General features: G+C 26.4%; 1 protein-coding gene across 3 annotated transcripts; it reads left to right on the top strand.

Annotated features, from left to right (window-relative positions):
• The first annotated feature begins 749 nt into the window (after window positions 1-749).
• LOC113549215 (erythroid differentiation-related factor 1) lies at window positions 750-10,499 on the top strand. Of its 3 annotated transcripts, none has more exons than XM_026950407.1 (21): window positions 750-829; window positions 921-1,338; window positions 2,146-2,369; window positions 2,440-2,545; window positions 3,523-3,669; window positions 3,862-4,014; window positions 4,873-5,048; window positions 5,136-5,395; window positions 5,488-5,723; window positions 5,799-6,024; window positions 6,099-6,241; window positions 6,309-6,493; window positions 6,975-7,142; window positions 7,202-7,440; window positions 7,502-7,678; window positions 7,742-7,974; window positions 8,065-8,208; window positions 8,279-8,433; window positions 8,612-8,769; window positions 8,832-9,111; window positions 10,048-10,499. In XM_026950407.1, exons 2-21 carry the CDS (start codon window positions 1,336-1,338, stop codon window positions 10,169-10,171), a joined length of 3,537 nt encoding a protein of 1,178 aa, XP_026806208.1. In that variant the 5' UTR covers window positions 750-829; window positions 921-1,335; the 3' UTR covers window positions 10,172-10,499. The 3 variants fall into 3 exon arrangements, with proteins under 3 accessions (XP_026806208.1, XP_026806209.1, XP_026806207.1); XM_026950408.1 differs by lacking the exon at window positions 750-829 and having other exon boundaries at window positions 853-1,183; window positions 1,255-1,338; XM_026950406.1 differs by lacking the exon at window positions 750-829 and having other exon boundaries at window positions 853-1,338.
• Window positions 10,500-10,780: the final 281 nt, after the last annotated feature.

Here is a 10,780-nt window from a genome sequence, read left to right as displayed (position 1 = left end):
ATACTTCTCTATTAGTGTTAAATAATAATACACGAATTGGTGTCTTCAAATAATATTTTTGTAATATCTTAGAACAAAATAGATAACTATATAATCGTTATTTTTTGTTAAAATATCCAGTTTTGTCAATATTCAAATTTGGTATGTACCAACAGTAATGTCGAACACGGGTATGAACTGGGGAAAATTCCTAAGAAACATTTATGAGTGGGTGGGTGATAATCAAAAATAGCTTGTTATGCAGTATCTTGTATGTTCGAAACGTAACTAACTAAACATTTTTTTTGTAGGTGGGTCTAACACCAGCATTTTTTTCCCATAACATGAAATATAGATCGGCGCCATTGGACTTACGACTAACCTCTGAGACTGGGTGAGAATATGAATAAAGTTAAAACTTTTAAGCAATAATAATATAATAGTAGCTATAGTTATATAGTTATACCAAGTTATATACTAGTAACTAGTTACTTTTATATTAGCATCAACCATACTAATATAGTAATATACTTAGTAAAAACCAAAGACGAAGCACTCGTAATTAAATCTTTGAAGATCACAAAAAGACGATATTTTAAAATTTTTTTAACAATTCTCTCTCACTTAATTCTACATTTTTGAAAAAAAAAAATACAAACTTACAATAGGTATTTTATATTTATTATTCTATGCCAACTCAACTAGATAGCGTAATTAGATAATCATTCTGTGTTATTATTTATCGTTGTTATTATGAGCTTGTGGTTTGTAGCTACCAAAATCACAGAATATACCAGCATCACGGAACACGGACGTCCGCTGCTATCAGTCATTTTCCGTTATCATTTAAGTATCTAACACATATTATTCCGATTCCATTATTATTTATTAATTAATATTTATAATTATTAATTTATATTATTATATTATACTTGTTATAGATGCAAATAATATGACTCGTAATGATGTAGATATACATATTGATGTCCTACATATTGTTTTCTCAGTGTTTATTACTGTCCCGTTCCGGGGTCATGCTGATTTATACGTGTGAAATTATTATATTTAAAAATTATTTTTATTCTGTGCTATCACTGACTAACTAACTAAACCTGTGCTTTTAACTACAGTTGAAGATCTATCATCTATCTTTAATCGTATTAGTGTGTTAATATTACTTTCGAGTTTCGAGTCGTCACTTGAGGTAATATCGTACTTCCAGTGATTTTAACTTAATTGGTTATGTTTAGTGCTTTACTCGCGGTTATTGTTCAGATTTGACGGTCATTACATTTTTATGGTTTTGCTGTTAAAAGGCATTTTTTAACAACGAATTGTTTGATAAGCACAACAGTCATGGTAAGACATAAATTCAAAATAATAATGTTTTTTCCATTTTTAACGATTGTAACTGTGATAGTTTATCTTTAATATTTTAAAATTTAGTTTGAAGTACTGTCTATAATGTGACGAAACTTGCTTTAGACGACTAACTGATTATTCTCGTTACTTGGTCATACTATGGTAACCTGTTTTACCTTTGTATATGTATCTCTTGAGCTTTGCATGTTTATTATTTTTAATTTTCAACCTTTTAAGAAGATGTCACATACCGGTTATTTAAGGGATTTTATATATATTTTGAAAAGAATTAAGATTTTGAATCTTAAATATATTTAAATACTAGTTTAAAGTTTTTTAAAAGTGGCCCCATTTAATACAAATAACAAACAATGATTATTATTAAAATTGTAAGATTATTTAGGTAAACAGTTTGGTGCAGGACAATTTTACAAGTATTTCTGATCTACCGACATTTTTACATTGCATAGAAGTAATGCCGAGTCTTGAACTCTGAGGTGTAAAAAAATATGTAGGGCCCCCTTAAAAAAAATTATTATTACATAAATATCTATGAAAACGCTATGCAAAGCAAATACCTTACATAATAAAAAATTACTGGTTTTAATGAATGATTTAAGTTGTCTTTAGGTTAGGTATAAATACATAGGTTATATATATATATACAAATGCTACAAAATAGATGCATTTATTTTTTTTAAAATAATTTCTTAAATATTTATATGAAATCCTAAGCCCCACTTATAAAAGCATTTTAACTAATTATGAATTATATTTTTATTGAATGTCACTAATTTGTTTTAGGATAAAAAAAACAATAAAATTAATTCTCTTCAAATATCAAAAACTGAATTTGATACAATTAAATCAAAGGCTGTTGTAAAATATTCTTCTGTTCTTCGACCACCTAATTTTGCTCATCTTCAATGTAATACTGATCTAAATTTACCACCATCAAATTGGTTGAGCAGTGCAGCAGAATCATATGGCTTAAAACACATGTTATCTCATTCAGATGGGTTTTCTAGGTAAGAAAATATTAGATTTTTAAAAACATTATTATTTATTAATTAATTGCATTAATTTTATGTTTTTTAGTTTTCAAATGGCTCACATGTTTCCAGATTGCATTGGCGAAGTTGATGTTGTGTCAGATGCTGAAAATATCAAACGACTATTAAAAATACCTTACAGTAACAAATCTGTAATTTGTTGAAATTTAATAATTATTATGTTAGCTAAAAATATAATAAACTATTGATAGTTTATATGTTCTGATAATTAATACAGTGTTATAACTAACTATATCTTAAGTACAGCAATTAGGTATTTAGAGCGTGTAAGCATATTTTATGCATATATTATTACTCATGAGTATATATATTGTTTATTCAACCAAATTTTTTCCTAAATAATAATTTTTGGTGTGTGTTTTGGAGCATTTTCTTGCTAATTTTAATTGATTTTTTATCAATGTTTACTGTGTGTTGGGATATAGTTATTTTCTTAATTGTTGTAACTTTTTGAAATGTGTGCATCCACAGTATTTGGCTATGTGGCTTTTTCCGCATTGAGCATGTATCACAGGATTGTTCATGATTTTTTATACAAGGTTCAGAACTAGGTTGTTTTCCTCACTTAACACAATAGGGTTTGCCATAACAATAGAAATATGTAACTATAGTCCTGACAATTAATACACTGAGAAATATGTTTATGAATTTTTGGAACTCACATTTTGATCTAGCACAGCATTTTGCAAACTGAGGTCCGTGGACCCTTAGAAGTCTGCTCGTATAGCAGAGGGGGTCCTCAAACGTAAATTAAGCTTGGTTTAGAAAATAAAGCAATCAATTTAGTATTATTATTTATTATTGTTTTTAATTTTAATTTTTATTAAGGGGTTCACGATCATTTTTATTATCTCTTAAGGGGTCCGGCAGAGAAAAAGTTTGGAAAACGCTGATCTAGCATATTGATTGGAATATAAAAATATGTTTATTTAGATTGAGTTTCAATTGATAATAAAAAAAAAAAAAAAAAAATGGTAGTGCTGTTAATGTAAATCTATGCTTCAATGCATTATATATTAGTCTACCGACTTCTGAAAACTTAAGTTTGTTATGTTGTTGTATAATTAATAATTATTTATTTTAATTAAATTATTTAAATTTATTGTAGGTGAGTATGATGGTTCATAGGATTGAAAATACATTGCTCCTTGATGAATTTGATGTTCATAAACATTTGATGGTACAAACAGTAGATGACTGGGAATGGCTTAGAAAATTTTTCTATGGTCATATTTTAGAATCATTTGATAGAAAAGTAAGATAAATTGTATTTAATTATTATATATCTGCTTTAATATTCAATTTCAATATTTTATATGTTATATATAATTTTAAATTCATAGAGCAACGGAAAATTAATATACATATTAGTTTAGATGCTAAATATTCGATTCTTAATTATAATTTATTTTTTATTTTATCTTATTATTTGTCTTACTGAATATAGGAGAAATGTATTACTCATAAGGTGAATACTTTTGATGTAATACAACAAAGAAGTTTGATTTCAAAGTTCTTACATTATAGCATTGCTGAATCATCAAATTCCAACAATGACTATCAATTACCAAATAAAATGTTACCTAGTCCACCTTCATTAGTATGTATTTTTTAGTCTTGTAATTGTATTGATTAATTCTTTTATCGCACAACACTCATTATTTTTAAATATATTAATGTTTTTTAAATATATTTTATTTTATATAATTTCTAGTCAAAATAAAACATTTTCTTAAATTATTTATATTTGCAATATTTTTACTTTTTTGAATGAAAGTATACATTTTTAATTTTATATTTTGAAGCTGAATATTTCTCAGAGTATTGTGATACATAAAAATCAAAATTCAGACGATTAGTTGTAATGTCATCTGCATGCGCCAATATGTATTATTTCTTTATTTGCCACTTCCACTAGATGACTATGATTTAGTTCTCTTATCACCTTTTCAAGCTCTAAATTAAATAAGTTGGGGATAAAGCACTTTCCTGATGCAAACCTGAGTTTACTTTTAAGGCTGATGATATTTCACCCAGAAATGTCATTTTTTATTCTGTTTTGTAGTTGCATAGATTTATCATATTAACATACTTTTTCAGGATCATTGTGTTCCATAAATCTTCTCTATTTATATTATACGCCTGTTTATAATCAATAAATACCAAGTATAGGTCTTTATTGAATTTGTTATGTTTTTCATTTACTTGTCTCAGAACAAAAATTTGATATAGTTGACTTTTCTTTTCTGAAGCCATTGATGGTATGAAATAAAAAAAATTACATTAAATCATGTAAAAAAATTATTTTCAAAAACATTAATAGATTTAGAAATAATTAGTGTTGTTTGATAAAATAATTGTCCTGTATATATTATTTAGTGTTTATTGAAACTTGATTACTAGTTAAATAATAAATATATTATGTATATATGTTTATTAAACTATAAATTATTTGCAGTCAGCTCCTCCTTTACCCGAACCTACACCAGAAGAAGAATTCCCTGATGATCCTAAAACTCATCGATTATTTAACCAAAATGTCTTATGGAATTTTGAAGATCTGCGAATGTTACTCGGCACAGATTTGCCAATTTTTGGAGGTGGCACTTATCCTTGCATAAGTCTGAGATTGAGGTTTAGTATTTAACTTGAATAATAGTCTATACTTCTATAGTTTTGTATTCAATAAACATAATATTAATTTTCAATTTTTTTATTTAGAGATATGTCAAAACCCATAAGTGTGTTAACTGGGATTGATTATTGGTTAGATAATTTGATGTGTAATGTTCCTGAAGTTGTAATGTGTTATCATTTAAATGGTATTGTTCAAAAGTACGAATTAGTAAAAACTGAAGATTTGCCATATTTAAATGACTCAACATTTTCACCTAAAGTCATTAGAGATGTTGCGCAAAATATATTATCATTTTTGAAGTCAAATGCCACTAAAGCTGGTCATACGTACTGGTTATTCAAAGGTATAAAATAAAAATTAATTGAAAGCTCTGAATACTGGATTGTTGACCGTATTTTATGTGTAAATGTCTTAATTATATTTATTTCACTGTAGGTAAAAATGACGATGTAGTGAAACTTTACGATTTAACATCATTATGCTCAGAATCACTAGTTGAAGGAAGATGTGAAGGTCAAAATCCATTCACTGTTCCTGTTGCTATGCTGTTATATCGCGTTGCTCGAAATTTAAAACATAACCCAGATGTTGGAATACCATCTAGTCCAATTACTATCCAAATGTTGCTAAATAATTGTTTAAAATTATTAAACAAAACAAAGTACCCTCAAGTAATCAATAATAAATTTAAAATTGAATAGTTTGTAATAGTTTTAATAATGCTTAATCTCTTTTATGATCTACAGATTGTTACATCCGTGAACTATATGTTATCTGATCTCTATATCCCAGTTAATACTAATCCTACATCTCCTAAACTAGAAGATTTAACTAATATTGGTGAAGATTCTTTTACATCTCATATTGATTCTGATGATGATTCATCATTTGACTCTGATGATGAATCACCCACATTTTCTGTTGATGTACATGATTTATGTTTGTCACATAAAAAAAAAAATAAAAAAAAAAGTAATCATGATTAATTTTACCAAATTATAATTTTCATTGAATTTGGTATTTATATTTATTATTTATTATTTTAGAACATAAGTTTCCTCGATCAGAGCCTGTAGTAAAGACATTAGAAGAACGTTGTCAAAAAGCATTATATCATGTCGGTTGTGGTTTGAATTGTTTACAGTATTTTAAGAATCTTAATCCACATTGTACAGATGAAAATAATATGGTTTGAAAAAAAATAATTGACTAATAATTTTTATTTAATTAATATAATATAAATGCTTTAACTTTAGAAACAATTTGAGGATGAGCCTAAAATGGCTACATCTTCTGATGCAATTCCTATGCCATATACTGTTTCTGAAACAGATCAACAAATGAAAAATGAAAAAATTGTCAACAAAAGCGTTAAAAATAAAAATCGCAAACGTAACAAAGCTAATATAATTATTGAGAATGATAATGAAACTAAAAATGTGTAAGTACTTATAAATTAAATGTTCATTAACGTTGAGGGCTACTTGATATCTTCTTTGTTATAAAGAAAAACATTGAATCACATATATATTATGATTAAAAAATGTATTCTCGAGTTGCTATGATAATATAATTATATTAATCATCGGTTTATGGTTGCTATACTCCAGCCCACAAGAAAAATAAACTGTGTACCAAACTACATAAGTCTTAGTGAATGTATTTGACATACCAACAATAATGTTAAAATCAATTAAATATCAGACACTGCTGTCAGTCTTCATGCGCAAAATAATTTACTTCTTTATGGGCTAGAGCAGGAGTCACCAATTAATATTTTTTAATTGCTATATTAGGAGTCTGAAAATTTTTTGCAGGCCATCAAAATTGGCTAGGAAAAAATTGTATCCACCCCAAAAATATATATGTTAAAAAAATTGATCAAAAAAATCATTGTATTCTTTTGATTTCTTTGTTTTCAGTCCTAGCACATTACTATGTAAATCTATTGCCGAAACGATGCCCACTTGGCGTAATCCGCCCGATGCTAAGGACAGTGATTCATGGAAACAACATTTACGGGTGTTACTCTATGAAAAAGCATGTTTATCCTATGCTGCATTAGCCGAACATGAGTTTACATGTAACAAGTAAGTTGCAAAAAATATTTGTGATATTGTTTTATGTTAAACATTTATTTTTACTATAGGTATGGAGTAGCATTGAAACACTTTCGATCTGTGTTTGAATGCCGGCTATGTATTATTAACACAAATATCAACGATCTATTTGGATTTTTATTAGGACGTTGTGGTGATTGCTGTTTGTTGATTGCTCAAAACTGGGATAAAGCCCAACAATATACAGATGAGTTCAAAACTGATGCAAATTATGATATAGAAATAAGAGAAGCATTGCAAAGCGAATGTGATAATTGTACACAAGCAGGTAATTTCTGCTAAAAATATTTATATTTCAATAAAAAAATATTTATTTGATAATATGTTAGATTTCAATTTAATACCAAGATCGTTTGAGTCAAAGGAGAATATGTTGAATTCAGCAGCTAATTGTTATGGACGTTCTTTAGAATTAGAAACAAATGAAATAAACAAAAATAATCTGAACAGAAGAATTGGTAATGTTTACAATGAAATCACATCAGGATACATAGACGAAATTGCAAGTAAGTCTTTTTCTTAAGCCTAAGATAATTGGTGTTGATATAAATTTCATGTAATTTTTTTAGCTGCTTTAAGAGATAAAATTGAGCTAACTCCTTCAAGATTACAATGGCTGTTAAAACAATCCAAACATTATTTGTCTAAGGGAATAGATAAATTCGAAAGTACTGAAGATCTAATTAATCTCGCATTACTGTATTCAAACATGGGCCGATTGTATAGACATGTATCTTACTATTCATCACAATACATGATTTCTTTAGGAGAATTTTTAAAAGATGAGGATTTTACTAACAAGGTTAGTTATTGTTTTTAAATTTAAATTAACCATGCCAGTAGATTTAAGAAATATTGTAAGCCTTTTAGTTTTTATATACTAATATTTTAGGCTGTAGAAAGTTACATGAAAGGTTTGGCAGTGTTGGGCAATCGTCGTTTCAACCCACAACTCTGGGACATGGTTTGCTGGGACTTATCAACAACCATTTACAATATGGCTATACAATCTCAAGATGATCCATCTGTATTCAGTGTAAGTATAAAGTAGTCAGTCCAATTTAAAATTTGTTTTGACTCATAGAAAAAAATCTTACAACTTTTAGGATAGGGTTGAAGCCGAGAAAGAAGTTATCAGTTTACTTTTGAAAGCTTTAAAATATTGTGATTTAGAAAATGATTCATCTAGAAAATTATTGTATGAATTTCGAGCAGCATATATTCACGACCGACTGGCTTCATTATATCACCATCGTTTAAGGTAATAATGGAATATTGTTAAAGTATAATTATAGTAGTAATAATATAATATATTGTATGTCTTTAAAAACACTAATTCTATACTTACTATTCATTTATTTCTAATGATAAATTGTCACTTTTTAGTAAGATTTGTACTCTTAGCTTGTGACTACAAGTTCATAATTTTTTTTTATTAGGTGTTTGGAAGTGGATGTTCCAAAGTTTAAAAGTACCCTTCATCAGTGTACATCTCATTATAATCGTGCATATGAAATGTTTTTTAAAATGGATCGTCCATTAGAGTGTCTTGAAATACTCATAAAAAACATTGCTTTAGATGAGCTTCAAATTGACAGTATGTAAATGTGTTTGATTTTACAATAATTTGAAATAATTTAAATTATTATTACCACTTAGGTTCCACTAATTCTCAATCCAAAGTAAAATTTATCATGTCCATAACACAAACTTTGGGAAAATGTATTTCTATATTAAAAATGTTAGAAGAAAATAGTATTGATGAGTGCAAGGAAAAATATTTAGATGATCATAATGATAGTCTTGAAAAAACAGATCGTAGTAGTGAAGATGACCAAGATAGTGAAAAGAAAAAAAAAAAGTTATTAAAACTTTTAGAAGAAAGATTACAACATATATTAAAGTCCATGATTAAGTTGGCTATGGCAAAAACATCAAAGTGAGTATTTCGACATTTTTAAGAGAAAATACAATTTTATTCTTGTTAAAAAGTTTGAAAATGTAGTGCATGATTTTCTTATCACTCATAAGTTGTTTTTATAAAAAATTAAAATTATTAAAAATACAGGTATAATTTATTTGATAATAGTTATAAGTTAAGATAGCAGTTATAAGATAGCATATGACAAAAACTTAAAAATGTCTAAGTTATTTTGTAAAATGCAAAAATTTTCAATTTTGATAGGGGTCACCAATTTATATTTTTGAAGGGCCACATTAGGAATCTGAAAATGTTTCGCAGGCCATCGAAATTTTAAGTACATATTTACATTATTTAAAAATCAATAATATTTATCAAAAATAATAATTTACAACAATAACACATAATGTTGATGAAATAATATGTATTATTTATTCTTTGTCTGCTGGTCGCCATTTGGTGACTCATGACCTAAGACTTGAAAATTGAATAAGCTTCCTCTTAGCTGTTCTTACAGTTATTAAAAATTATTGAATATACATAGGATAGATTTTTTTTAATGGATCTTTAAAATTTTTAAAATATTATATATTTTAATGTATAGTTATATTTTCCTATAAAGTTTTTAGTAATAATTATATTATAATTTTAAAATCGTTAATTGCCGTAACTTTTGCTTTTAAATATATTATTATTTTCTTTGCACAATGAAATTTTCAAAATGTATCATGTTATATTTAAATTATTACATTAGAATAATTAATACCTAATTATTTTTGCTATGTTTTTGTCAAAAATTAGTTCAAATTAAGTTAGACAATAAGAAAATCTAAAAAGTTAATATGAAATTTACTTATAATAAATATAAAGTGTGATAAGTAATTTTTTTATTCAACTAATGTTTAAATAAATATGTAATATTAATAATTATAAATTTATTTGAACTCATTATAGGTTGGCTAACAAAACAAATGAATTAAAAATAATCTACGGTGAATTGCTGCGAAAAAGTGCCAATGCTGATGATTTTTCACATTTACTCAGAGTTGTTACACAGATATCAGAATTAAGCTTTTAAGTTTAATAATTAGGTCAGGTGGTTAAAAAAATATCATAATGTTTGTGATATTAGTGTTAATTACTATATTTGTTGTTGTATATTACTTACTTTATTTTTTATAGTTAACAGCACTATTAATTGTTGGATACTAGTAACTATTTTTTGTACTTCTACTATTAGGTTTATTGTTTTTTTTTTATCAATTCGATAATACAACTAAAATAGATAAAAAACCGAAATAAATAATTATACAGTGTGAACATTATGTAAAGTGATTGAAAACCAATTTTTGTAAGTGTATCAACATGTTTATTTATGTCAATGAGTTTTAAATTAAAGAATACACCAACAATGTATTATGTCTTGTCTTCATTTTTAAATGTACATACATTATTCTAAATTTTTTTTACATCCATGTAATGAATGTGATTAAAATTATTTAAAAACGAAAAAAAATGTACAATAGTAAGTCATATTGGGCTATATTGTTAATTAACCAATAAAATTCGTAATAATTTATATTATAAAGTATTGAAGAGTCATTAAAGTACATTTGAGGAATTTATAAACGATAATCTTAAACTCTACTTAGGGCAATGGTTCTTAACATTTTTCGAATGACGAAAC

Source organism: Rhopalosiphum maidis, chromosome 1, assembly GCF_003676215.2.
Source record: "Rhopalosiphum maidis isolate BTI-1 chromosome 1, ASM367621v3, whole genome shotgun sequence".
Taxonomy (NCBI): Eukaryota; Metazoa; Arthropoda; class Insecta; order Hemiptera; family Aphididae; genus Rhopalosiphum; species Rhopalosiphum maidis.
The sequence above is the reverse complement of the archived record's forward strand: the minus strand, read 5'-3'. Positions and strand labels throughout refer to the sequence as shown.